This window comes from Puma concolor, chromosome A2, assembly GCF_028749965.1.
Source record: "Puma concolor isolate L17-30 chromosome A2, mPumCon1.1.hap2, whole genome shotgun sequence".
Classification (NCBI taxonomy): Eukaryota; Metazoa; Chordata; class Mammalia; order Carnivora; family Felidae; genus Puma; species Puma concolor.
In genome coordinates this window covers 28,845,061-28,859,371 of record NC_141668.1, presented here as the reverse complement: position 1 = coordinate 28,859,371, position 14,311 = coordinate 28,845,061, and the positions used below count along the sequence as shown (strand labels likewise).

The 14,311-nt window shown below is 34.4% G+C and overlaps 1 protein-coding gene across 1 annotated transcript in view; it reads right to left on the bottom strand.

Moving 5' to 3' along the window:
- Positions 1–14,311, bottom strand: part of WASL (WASP like actin nucleation promoting factor) — a 63,746-nt gene that overhangs the window by 11,458 nt on the left and 37,977 nt on the right. The window contains exons 5-8 of the mRNA XM_086691147.1: positions 13,557–13,580; positions 6,812–6,980; positions 5,495–5,537; positions 4,330–4,483 (exon numbers count right to left, since the gene is read on the bottom strand). Coding sequence (XP_086547273.1) covers positions 4,330–4,483; positions 5,495–5,537; positions 6,812–6,980; positions 13,557–13,580 — 390 coding nt within the window. The remainder of the gene's footprint in view (positions 1–4,329; positions 4,484–5,494; positions 5,538–6,811; positions 6,981–13,556; positions 13,581–14,311) is intronic.

Genomic DNA, 14,311 nt, shown 5'->3' with positions numbered 1-14,311 from the left:
TTTTGTAATAAAAGAACAAAACCAGGAGGATATGACATATATGTAATCTGTGTACTCTCTGCATAAGACAGTACCTCAAATCCTTCAAGCAATTTTAATCAGGCTAAGGTTTATATTTCAAATAGCTATGATTTACTTGTTTGTTAATCAAGAGGAAAATACCCACCCTATTCTACTTTAAAAAGTATTAGTAAATCATTTCTCATAGTCTCTTTGAGGACTCTGGATCCACAATCTTTTATATGTAAAATGATGTATTTCTTCAGTAGAGAGAATAAAAGTTCTTTCAAACTTGCAGTAAGTACATTTATTGGAATAATTTGGAGTCCAGCTATTACTCATTTAAACAGACACTAAATCACTGCCTAGGAAAAGGAAGCGTGAATTGATTGGGAGTAAATTATTACCTGGGTATAGCACAAGTTCAGCATCTCTACTGTCTTGAAAAGTGATGGAAAATGTCTCTATATTTTTGTGAGGAAAACATCTATTACCAACTTTGTTTTTTTATAGTCTGTATTATTTTTACATAAAAAGGTAAGTATGCAAAAGACATGCCATATCCTGATGTAAGAATATGAAAGAATTAAGAGGGAAGTACGGATGGCACAATAGGAGTTAGGTTTAGATGCACAAAAATGTCTAAGCAGACATCACGCACCATCAAGAGAAAATCGGATGGCCTACAGATTTGCAAAACTCTGAAAAGTCACCACAAACACCAGAATCAGAATGATAACAGTACTTAGATTTCTAAAAAATAAATAAAGTGAAACATATGAAACAAGTTACAACAAATAAAACTGTTCTTACTATCAGAGTTTAGTTAAAAAGGAAGAAAGACACGGAAAAAAATCTTGTCTTGATTGTATACTACAAAGAAAAGCTCCTATACTTAAAAATAATTATTATTGCAGATCAATATTAAGAATAATAGGTTAACTAATTTTCTAGATATGTGATATTTATAGGATTGGGAAGCAGAAATTATAAAATATAAATATAATTAAGGTTTAAAAGAAATATAGTATTATATAAAATTCAGGAAACATTCAAGAACTTCTCTCATGCACCCTCACCAAAGGAAAGCAAATAGAAAACTGCTATCTATTCAACACAAATTTAAATAACTCTGACTAGGCATGTATAGAACTGTGTGTTTATGTTTAGCACCCCCTCCTTGACTCAAATTAATGTAAAAATCTAAGTACATTTCATATAGTTTACTGAAATGATGCTAAGTGTGAAAGGCAACCACTAGGAATGAGTATAATAAGTGACAATAAAAACAACAATGGTGCTGTGGTTAAGAGGTGTTTTTTAAAAATCCACAGAATTTCATTAGAATTGTCTAAACTATAGATGAAATATGAGCTCTGACTCATACAGAAATATATTTTTTTTTATTTTACCATCTATGTGCCCAAAACATTAGTTTGAGTGAAGGGCAAAAAAACCTCATTGTATGTTTAGATTTGGAAGCAGGATAAATGAACTCAAGCTTCTCTGAAAATAAACATATCGAAGCATGCATAATTTAGAGCACTGGGTCAAATAACATCCCACATATATACATACCACTGCATTGTGGTGGACCTACACAGCAGATTATTATGAGTTAATGGCCTTCAAAGAATTGCACAGATACACACAAAATACATTGGAAATCACAAGTCTACTACTTTTTATAAACCTGATTACATAATTTTATAAAATAAGTTTCAAGAGATTTGATTCAGTAGGTTTTACAAAATATATTTTTAAGACAACTTCATAAATTTCTCCTCTAATTTTTTATACTTCTGAACACATTATATGTTCTGCCTGAAAACATTTCCCTAACAAATCATTAATTTTTATTTTTTTATTATTATTTATTTATTTTTTTATTCTTTCTTTGAAAAATTTATCTTCCACAAAATCATTCTTTGGTGTCTAAAAGGTTCCCCACTGGGAGTTAGGTTCTTAAGTATGACAAGAATTTAACTTTGTTCCCAAAGCATGTTTTGTTTTTGGTTTTTTTTTTTGTTTATTTTTATTTTTGAGAGAAAGAGAGAGCGAGCGAGCTCGTGCGAGCATGAGCAGGGGAGGGGCAGAGAGCGAGGGAGACACAGAATCTGAAGCAGGCTCCAGGCTCCAAGCTGTCAGCTGTCAGCACAGAGCACGACATGGGGCTCAAACACACAAACTGGAAGATCATGACCTGAGCCGAAGTTGGATGCTTCTTGACTCAGCCACCCAGGCGGCCCACCCAAAGCATGTTTTTTAATGTCTGTGTATTTCTTTGGTTTTAAGTAATTCAATTAAGGAAAGATCTTGCCTAATTTGATGCTTTAAAAGCAGCTAGAATAATAAGCAGTCATAATAAAGTTTAAAAACCAAATCAGGGGTTGGGGGGTGGGGAAAATGGGAAATGGGCATTGAGGAAGGCACTTGGGATGAGCACTGGGTGTTGTATGTAAGTGATGAATCATGGGCATCTACTCCCGAAGCAAAGACTACACTGTATACACTGTATGTTAGCTAACTTGAAAATAAATTATTTAGGGGCGCCTGGGTGGCGCAGTCGGTTAAGCGTCCGACTTCAGCCAGGTCACGATCTCGCGGTCCGTGAGTTCGAGCCCCGCGTCGGGTTCTGGGCTGATGGCTCAGAGCCTGGAGCCTGTTTCTGATTCTGTGTCTCCCTCTCTCTCTGCCCCTCCCCCGTTCATGCTCTGTCTCTCTCTGTCCCAAAAAGATAAATAAACGTTAAAAAAAAAAAATTGAAAATAAATTATTTAAAATAAACAAAGATTGATATTTGTAACTTAAAAAAAAAAAAAATCCAATCAAGTTAATCTAGACAACCCTCAGTCACAGGTATTCAGGTGTGAGGGGACATATATGGGTAGCCCAGTAAAGGTCAAGAGTCATTTATAAATTTATAAATTCAGAGAGCTCAGAGAGATGCCAAGCAAAATTTGGTAATGTGAGGGTATGTGATAACCATGGAAAAAGAGAGTTGGGAAACACACTACCAGTAAACGTGACTTATTCTGGGAGCATTTAAAAACAATAATGGTGCTATGCCCAAGATGTTTTTATTAAAAATCCATAGAGCCTGGAAATGTAATTTTTTCAAAAACTAAAACAAATTAGCATCATACTAATTTCAATGAAACTAACATTGTGTTTCTGCAATAGCAATTTCTGACTATATACTTGTTTAAATATCTATTTCCACACTAGACTACGAGATTTCGGAGGGCAGAAACCTTTTATTTAATAAACATCTAAATATCCTGAGTGGAAATGAGTGCTGGCATAATGTTTACTGAATAGATGAATAAATGAAAGATTGAATGAACATCAGTACTGAAAAAGATACAAGTAAGTCAAATACCTAATTTAAAACGACAGTGAAATTCCTCAGAATACTTTGATAAAATGGAACTTTTGCTCTGTACACAAAAGCTAGATAGAAGAAAAGCAATCTCAAATGAATAAGGTGGCAAAGAGATGATTGTCATATTGGAAAATTCAGTTATTGAATTTACACTTTATTGTTCAATTAACATACAACTAAAACAGAAGGTGCTTTAAATATCAGATCTTAAAAGGATGCAAATTAGTATACTCAAAGTACTAAATGATAAATTTTATTCTTTACCAAGAAAAAAATGTTTGTATTTCAAATAATTTTCATTATTTATATCCTTGAAAATGCTTATATATTACTGATTAAACAATGATTATTTTTAAATTACTACTTCTGAGTTGTAATAAAAACAACTTTAATGGTGGTTTCTAAGATTTGTTAATTAAGATATTACGCAACTATAAATTTTTATTCTAAGATAGAATAGCCAGAAGATTTTGTACGGATATTCATGAATATAAGACTTTTTAGTAAGAAAAACCTTGCCAAATGTTTGATTTTTTTTTCTATTTTTTTTTTTTAATGTTTATTTACTTTTGAGAGAGATAGAGACAGAGCACAAGTGGCAGAGGGGCAGAGATGGAAGGAGACACAGAATCCGAAGCAGGCTCCAGGCTCTGAGCTGTCAGCACAGAGCCCGATGTGAAGCTCGAACTCACAAACTGTGAGATCATGACCTGAGCCGAAGTCGGATGCTTAACCGACTGAGCCACCCAGGTGCCCCACCAAATGTTTTAGTTACATCAAAATAATGTAAAACAATACCCGGTCGAGTTAGTTATCTATAAATTCAAATATTCTGCTTACGGAAGGTTCACAGGAATGTGTATAGCTGTCTTCCATGAAACTGACCTCAAAATAGTCAAAAGAAAAAAAAAGGATTACAATGCTTAAATGAAAAAATAAATTACCTTGCCTTCGTAGTTCATTTTTAACAGCTTCCACACCTCCTGTTTTTTCAATGAAGTCATATATAACTTTCGATGTTTCTCGGTCTTTAAGTTGTGCCTCTGAGATTCCACACATATCAAAAAGATTCTTCAATTCTGGATCCAAATTATTCAGCTAAAACAAATAAAGTAACTAACTGTAAAATCGATCCCAATTTTTAAAAATAAGCATGATCAAATTTGATCCTCATCTTTGCCCTTTATGAAATTATTTTAAGTTGAAATATGGTTATTTATATTCCAACTAAACTTTCTTATTTAAATAAAACAGAAAAGGTAAGAACAAAGAATACATTTTTATTTTGTTTTGTTCCCTTCCTTCAAAAAGGGCATCTCATTTAGAGTTTTACTAACCCATTTATGATTAAACATTTCCAATGTTCACCTATTCCTAAATAAAATTTAGATACATCACAAATAAACAAAAGAAGTAAATCAATTTGAAAATCTGAGGACAAGGACCTCCTTATAACCTCAGCACCCTGTACAGTGCCCAACACAAAGAAGCATTCAATAAATGTTGTAGAGTTAACACTGTAGTTATAACAAAAATAACCAGAAGGATTTTTGACCCCAATCACAAGTATTTCTCTTCAAAATAATTTTTCCAAATCCTGATCATCTGGTCAACTGTGAAATACGTATTAATACTTAAGCAACCAAAAATACAGGTAAAATGTTAAAAACACATATTTTTGCCAGCAGTTTAACGTACCTTGCTCAGTGCTGTAAATTAAATAATGACGAAATTGCCAAGAAGAATAGAATGAAAAGACCTAGACAATTTAACAACTGGATAATTCAGAAATTGATTATTCTCCAGTAATTTGGCATACATTCCCCAAAAACGATCAGCTAGCAGAAATAGTTTCTTTCTCTTGCTGTCAACACACAAGAATTTCACATTACAGTATGTAAATCCAAGGAGTATAAAACCTTTGTCTTTAGAGACATAGCCATAAATGACTGAAGAATACGAAGGTTTCAAACCTCAGTAGTATATGTGCATAAACACATTCAAATAAACGCCAGAATTCACAAAAATGAATAATAAAAATCAACACACAGGCCATTGCATTCCCACTTATTTAGAGCAATAATGTTTATGACTTGCAAAGATACTTACATCAAAGCCAGTATTTGGATCCCAACCAACATGTCCAATGTGCCTGAAGAAGTAGACAAAAATAAAATAAAAAATAGAAAATGCATAAGGAGCATTTAAAACATAACATACATCAAATCCAAACCACCCAATAAATTTTGGCCCTGAACTAATAGTTCTCACAGACATAACCATATTCAGGGGAAAACTGTATGATTCCAGCCCTGGCTATGCTACTGAGTCTTAACACCTTTGCACAATCTTTCTGAGCATCCATTTCCTCAACTGTCAAACTGTCATTAAGAATACAGGCATTTTATGGGGCGCCTGGGTGGGTCAGTCAGTTGAGCATCCAACTCTTCATTTTGGCTCAGGTCATGATCCCAGGGTTGTGGGACCAAGCCCCGCATCATTGGGCTCTGTAATGAGCGTGGAGCCTGCTTAGCATTCGCTCTCTCTTTTCCTCTGCCTCTCTCCCTAGCTGGAGCTCTCTCAAAAAAAGAAAAACAAACAAAAACAAAAACAAAAACAAAACAACAAAAAAACCCCAAGAATTATATATATGAGAATATAAGAGTTTTGTCACGACCTAATGAAATGATGTATATGAAAATGCTTAAAATACATCAAAGAAATAGGAAAGGTTTGATGCCTACTATAGACTACATGTCTGTGTCCCCTAAAAATTCCTTTGTTGAAACCTAATTCCTAATGTGATGATATGTGGACCTGAGGATTTTAGGAGGTGATTATATTTTGAGGGTAGATCCCTCAAGAATGGGATTAGCACCCTTAGATAAAAGGCCCAAGAAGGCTTCCTTGCCCTCTTCCAAAATGTGAGGAAGACAGCTAGAAGGCCACGCACGGTCTATGAACCAGGAAGAAGAATCTCACCAGACACTACATTTCGCCTGCCTCTTCCCAGTCTCCAGAGCTGTGAGAAATAAATTTCTGTTACTTATCAGCTACTCAGTCTATAGTATTCTTTTACAGCAGCCCAAATGGACTGAGACAGTGCCTTCAGGCAATTTCAAATACCATTTATAGAGAAAAAGTGAGAAATCACTATGTCCAACAATTATTTAAAGAAACAACTTCATCTAATTTTTCTTTACTGATGGGTAGAAAAGTAAATAAACGGTTAAGATACAGAGAAAGTCTACTGAGCCTTAAAAAACAAACAAACACCTCCCAACAAAATCTATAGCTAAAAAGGTACACAAATGATAAATGTAAGGGTCCCCCCACCAATAAGAAAACTAAATTTTCTAACAAGTTAAAAATCAAGAGCAGTAATGAGTAAATCAAAAGATAAGAAAAACAAAAGAACTCTCTTACTGGAAATTGCTTGGTGTTCCAATATCTGCCTTGGTTAATCTCTTCTTTTTTGTTTTTCCTTTTTTCTTTTCTTTGGTATGGGATATGTTGTTGACTTGTGGACCATAAAATCTATTGGTTGTGATTTCTGGATTTTTTATGTCAACTGTTGCCATGGGTAGATTAGGACCTGCAAAACAATATGAAAGGAATAAAACTTGAGATAACAATTATTACATTCCGATTATTTACAATTTGAATATCTTTCTCTGAAGTAGGACCACTTCAATAATATAAATTATTTAAAATTTAAACTTGCATGTTAGTCTTTTATAAATAAAGGATAAAGTACTTCCTAAATTTCAAAAGCCTATAATAAATTCTTAAACACATTAGCATAGATGTTATTTGAAAGCAAACTTGTATTTTTATAATATTAAATCCCTCGGGAAACACATATTTTCAATAAGAATTTATATTTAATTGATCTAATCCCTTGAATTTGGACTACAATAGCCTGATACACATCACATCACTCCATGGTAAAATGGTATATATCACATAACAAGGCTAATAAAAAAAAAAAAAAAAAAAAAAAAAAAGTACATACTTCATTTTAAATCTGACAAAGAAATCTAGTCATACTTCTTTGTTTCAACTTTATTAGCCCATGAGGGAACAAAGTAGTTTTACAATTATTAGTATTTTTTCCAAAACTACCATATTTAAATCCGGTAATATTTTCCCTATCATACATATACTTTGATTAATAGAAGTACAGGGCTCAAAAACAAAATGGGAACATTCGCAAAACACTCATCTTCCACAAGAATCAATAGTGAAAATATCTCGGGCATCTTCAGATACTATTAATAGCATCTTTAGGAGTGACACTAAATATAGCATACAAAACCTGTCTGAAAATTCACGAAAATATTGTGGCCTTAAAAGCACGATAGTCTAAATGAAATGTATTCAATTTTAAAATTCCTTATAAATTTAACTAAAGAGCTTCACATGTTCCTTAGAGAGTCCATTTTAATATATGATACTCTGACAAAACCACTTATCAGACTTAATTCCTTTGAGATGAGTAATGACAACTTTCAAAATGTTGTCTACAATGTAACCACTACTGTGCAGAGAAAGAGTTAACACAGTAGGCCTGAGCCTGCCACTCTTAGAGTGACCTGCTTGCAAGGTTGACACTCAGCTGGCATCTGGAAACTGGGATTCCAAGAGGGTTCTTACCATTTCCTGATAGGATGGGCTCCTTGTGCCTCAACTATTTGTGCTGACAATGTGCTTAATGCTAAACACCTGCTTTCCTCCTGGGAGTCCAGAATCTCGGTATGTGCTAGACAGAGGATGACTACGTGAGTAGCGCCAGATAAACCCCAGGCACTGATCCCTAATCAGTTTCTCCTTTACTCAACATTTCACATGTGCTGTAACAATTTTTACTGGAGGAATGATGTGCATCCCCTGTGATTCCAGTGGGAGAAGACGATCACAAAGTTGGGTGTGCTTTCCCTCAGACCTAACCCCATGTGTCTTTCTCTTTGCTGATTTTGTTTTATATCCTTTCACTGTGTGCTTGGTCCCGCTGAGTCCTTCTAGTAAATCAACTAGGCTTTGATCTTGAGGATCCCCAACACAATCATAGAAGAGCAACTGGAAATCCCAAGAAATTACAGGCTAATGTATATTAGGTAACAACTAATTGCCAATTTGACTCTAATTCTTCACTTGCAGTAAACAGCTCAAATGTATCCTATTCATTAAAGTTACCTGAAAGAACAATGTTCATCTAAGTGGGTAAATTATATATAACCCATTTTCTCTCTCTCAACTCTACTATTAAAGATAAAATACAGTTAAAATAAATTTATGAAAGCCATCTGCCACCTTATCAGACAAGTAGACAATCTGGAAAGATGCGTATTTTTAACGTCACCAAAATTCAGCTATTTTTCCCTCCATATTCAAGGTCTACTTACATTTAGGTGTATAAAAGTTCTACTTATATTTTCATATAAAATTCCATGGGAAGTTGCCCATAGTGGCAAGAAATAAATAACTTCTTATTTGAAAAAAATAAAAGCTAGTGAGTAAAATGGATAAAACCATGAAAATAAGCTGATTCAGTGTCAAGGAATAATCTAAAATAGCTGGATCAAAAATTAAAAGTTAGTTAAGCAATTAGGCTTATTAATAGTAGATAAAGACTTAGGTTTTCAAATTTGTTCAGATAGCAGATTTCACAAAGTTTCACAAGTAGTTTCACAAAGGGACTAATCGAGAATAACCAGAATTTAAGTATTAGAGGTTAAATTGGTGTCATACACAAAGGCTTATCTAATGATCTGTTTTTACTTCTCATCCTTCTCTTTCTGCCTTCCCTCTTATAATTTGTCTTTACAAGTCAGTATCAGCAATACCATCCATGAGAAGCTGTGGCAAAGCACTATTTATTCTATCTTTATACTTAATACAATTCAAGACGTGACTTAAGACAGATTTAGGAGTATCAGAGTGAGGCACTCTCTTTAAAAATACCACCCCTCCCTGGGGCACCTGGGTAGCTCAGTCAGTTGAGCATCTGACTTCGGCTCAGGTCAGGATCTCATAGTTCATGGGTTCGAGCCCCGCGTCAGGCTCTGTGCTGACAGCTTGCTCAGAGCCTGGAGCCTGCTTCAGATTCTGCATCTCCTTCTCTTTGCCTCCCCTGCTCACACTCTGTCTCTCAAAAATAAAATAAATGTTTAAAAAAATTTTTTTTAGAATACCACCCCTCCTGAAATAGGTGTTCAAATAGTAACTATAAAGGAACAGCCAGATTCACCATTAAAAAACAACAACAAAACTATTATTAGTTTTTGGAAAAAAAACAAAAATAACAATATTTTTATGCTGCTTTGGGTTATATAAAAGTTATTATTATTTTGTGGATATTCTAAACAGTAAGTAGAGTTGGCTATAAAGGGAAGTTTAATAGCTTAAATTAGCTAATAAATTCTTCTCTGGGAATTTTTTAAAAGTTAAGATTTTTGTAAGCCTGATGCGTAAGTCGCTAGAGAAAATAATTCAGCCATCTCTGAAGAAAGTTCAAGGATAAAGAAGACAGGAAAAAAACATAAGTGGTATGTAGAATGAAAAAGTTTAACTCCTACTGTAGTCAGACTGTGTTTCCCCTCCTCTCTCTACCCCAAAATGAGATGTGGATATACTGTTATATGTCTGCCAAGCAGTTTATAAAGCCTTTGAATTAGCTATTTAGAATCATTACACGTGAATTTGATTAGTACCAGTTAAAAGATTATTTAGTTAAGTCTACACAGGAAAATCTGAATTATAGCAATGTATAGAAAATTAGTATTAGCTAGGAAATTAGACTGTTTTCCTAAACTTTTCCTTTTATAGATGGAAAATTAAGGTGAAGAGTCAGGTGACCTATCAAAAGTCACACAACTGTGACAAAGGCTGAACTCTGCAATCTTGGTTCCTGGTCCACTACCCTTTCTATTAACTACTATTGTACTTCCTACACTAATGTCAAACCATAAGGTGATTGATAATGCTAACTTTACAAATGTCACCGTATATAATTTCCTTACCAATTTATTAGTTCTCTTAGTTTATAAACAGTTTATTATTTAATAAATATTCACTAGTAACTTTCAAAATTTAGAAAAAAGTTTCCTACGTATTCAAGGGAATGGGTACTTGGTTCTTTCTGTTGATAATAGTCATTTACAGTTAGAAGGTGTTCAGAAATAAGTTTAAAATAGCATTCTAAAGCCCAATTAAATATTTGTTTCAAAAGTGACAGACTAAAAAAAGTAAAAACCTGTACAAAGCACAGAGTCATTTTTTAATAAAGTAAGGTTTATGGGAGATTTGGTAAGAGATTACAGAGATACTCTCAAATCACTTCTAGTAAAAAGTAATTTAATTCTTCCACTTACGAAATTATACTCATCCTAAGAACATATACTAAGTAAATATATAATGGAGGAGGCTGTTTCCGTTCTTTTTTTTCAAAAAACAGTCAAATGATAAATTACCTTCTTCTGATTAAAGACAACTGTCACAGAAAAGGCTTTTTAATATTCTCACTGAACAGCATTTCTAGTTAATTTTAAAACTAAAAGAACAAACTAAAGTCCTCCCCTTAATTTCATAAAAAGCAGAGAACTCTCACCAAGGTAAAATAGTTGAGAAACAGGTGGCCCAGAGGCCTCTGATGTCAAGCAGTCATGAAGCTGAGAACAAATCATTGGAAAGCGTCTAAGCTAAAAGGTGAGACTGACCAATAAAGAAAAAAGAAAGATGTACGGATTAGGAGTTAGTGAAGAAGACACTGAATTGCATTTCAGGAATATATGTTACTTGTACATAAAGTGTCTTTTTAATAGTTACAATTCGAGAAAAGCCTGCTAAACTGATAATCTAAACGAGGGTGGAAGTCAAAGCACCAGCATGGACATCGCAAGGTGGTTATGTGTCCACTGCATCTGCTGGTCGGGCACCAAATGCAGAAAAGTAATATGCTGCCTCCAAAACAGCGGTCTCCACATGGAGAGCAAGTCTCCACAGCGGTCTCCACAGTGGGGAGAGCAAGACAAGGACTGCACATCAGGAAAAAACATGAAAACTTCTATTAATTATTATTTCATCCTTTATTATGTAATATATTAATACCATATTATATGTACATTTTATAAAGAAATATACAAATATTGGTTAGTGCAATTTTGCCTTTTAATGGTACTATTTTTATAACTGTCATTTAATGAAAACAAGTTTGGGATCACTGCACCTAAGGGTAAAAACTACAGGTCTAAAGATTTGAAAGCAAGAGCAACTGCAGAGAAAGAAACTATATTTAATTATGAGTATCCTAACTAGAAGTAAGAAAATGGTGAGATACCACTGTCACATAAGGAATATCCAAATTCTTTGTATTCATGGATTAGGTGCCTTTTCGGAAGTATATTTTAAATGTACTGAAAAGATTAAAATTTTTAAAACCCCATAAGGTATTTACACCCTTAACTTATATTATTTGTACAACGTCTACACTTTAAAATCTCAGGTTACTTTCCCCAAAGATGCCACTGTTAGGAAGCCTTCCCCCTGTATTCATACAAGCAGAATGCAGAATGCAGAATCACAGAATGCAGAATAATAAATGCAAAAAGATTAAAATACTGAGGACACCAACAAGGGAGAGAATTCCAACACTGACGTAAAAGTTCACGGATGAAGGACTTCTGACTCGGCGGCTTCTGCCTCCCTTTGCCTCTGCCACATATTAGCCCCAGGACCTGGGGTACTGATTTACTCGGGCTAAGTCTCAGTTTCTCTTTCAAAATCTTCTGGACATGGCACAGTGGTTCAGGGGGTGGGCTGTGGAGTTAGACTGCTTGAGACTGAATCCTGCCCTACCACTTAACTAGTTCTGTGCCCTTGAGAAAGTTACTCACCTGTGCCCCTGCTGCTCTCCTATAAAATGGAGATAACAGCAGCTACTTCGTAAGATTGCTGACAGTGCCTGGCTGGGAGTAAGTAGTCAGTAAATAGGAGCTGCTATGATTATTGTTGTTATTGTCTTCATCGTGATAACTAATATTTACTAAGTACTAGGCTAAGTACTTTGATTACTTCATTTAATCTCCACAGAAGTCCTATAAATTAAGATTTCCATTTAAAAGACAAAGTATATAATATTTGGCACAAGATAAGCCCTAAGGCTACCTAAGGCAGCCATTTTTTTTTATTACAATAAGGTAAATAATCCAAACGGTCATACAGCAGTATTTCATTCATGTTTTTATATCAGGAAAACAAATTTAAGGATAAATTCAGAAAGCAATATATGTGTTTAAAAGAAACAAACCCTAACAATCACCAGTAGTTGTCATATATTAAGAACTCTGTATTATTTGTTTCCCTGAATAATCTATCTAAACTCTGATGAGAGGATGTGAGATGCTTTTAAAAGGAAAAAGCAGCATTCTCCATTATATTGAAGGTTCCTAGAGCAATGGTTCTTTACCTTCACAGGATCGGGGACCCCATTTAAAGGTGACGAAAGCCCTGCATCCTCTCTCCCCAGAGAAAATATATACACTTAAAAATTTAACACACTATTTCAGAGACGCTTTATGGAGTCAAGGATGAGAATCTCTACCCTAAAGATCTGGGACTTTGTCCTTTTTATTTTAGTATTCTGCTTTTACTTTCTGGTATACATGTTTTGTTTGTTTTTTAAATGAAATCCACAACACTTCAAGTGTTCCCTATCAAACTAAGGAGGGTTAGATACAACTACTATTAGCTCTAAACATACCATTAAAGTCAGTGTTCATTCTCCCAGGGGCTAATTTTGCATTACAAGCGTGAAATTGTATTTTGAAATTAAAAGAAAAGACACATCTTAAAGTACGCAGACTGAATTTATCTTCCTTCTCTTCAAAGAAGATACTAAGTCAAGATTATAGTTTCTCAACTTAATCAGTTGTGAATACAGAATGAAGATATAATATTGACTGTCACCCTATGGAGACTTCCTTCATGCTACAAAAAAGTCACAGAATAGTACATTTCTAAGACTCATCTTTGTTGTTTTAAAATAACACAATAAACTACAGTAGTTGATCACAGATACTAAACATTAAGTATTAACGTATGATATGTTTCTAAAAAGATTAAACTTTAACCTAAAATCTTCTTGATCAATAATTTGTATCAAAGAGCTTACCATTTGGGGGATCTCGTCTTTTCTCTGTTAGAAAATAAATTAAAATAACATTATTAGGCATATGTAATATAAAAATCAACATAAAATATTAATTCACCTAAACTCTGTCTTAATTCCTAAGTCAACGTACAGGTAGCTAAGAAAGATTTCTCTGAGGAACTGACATCTGAATAAACTAAGAGAGGGAACAACATATTTAAAGGCCCTAAGGAAAGAATAGCATGAAGGAACATCATGAAGCCTGGACTGGAATGAGCCAAGAGAAGAGTAAAAGGAGAGAAGTCAAAAGGAGACGGAGGGACTGGATCATGTAGGGTCCCACAGGCCAAGGTAAGGAATGTAGATTGTATTTTAGATATGAGAGAAAGCTCTTATAGGGTTTCCAATAGGGCAAGTGACATACCCTAATCTATGTTTTTAAGTTAACTTTGGCTACTACGTGGAAAAGAGATCATAAGGGGCACTGGGTGGTAGTAGAAAGGCCAGTGAGGGAGTCAGGGTAGTCTAGATGACAGAAGGTAGTGGCTTAGATTAGGGAGGCAGCAGCAGAGGTGGTGAGAAACAGACCCAGATTCTGTGTTTGAAGGAAGAGACAATGGACTCATGGATAGGATTTACAAGGGACCATGGTCAGCCAGAGTGGAACATTTTACCAAGTTGAGGAAGACTAGGAGAGGAGTCGGAATAGGTCTAATTGGGGTCAGGGAACATGGATCAAATGCTCTACTCAGATATGTTATGTTTGAAAGCTATTC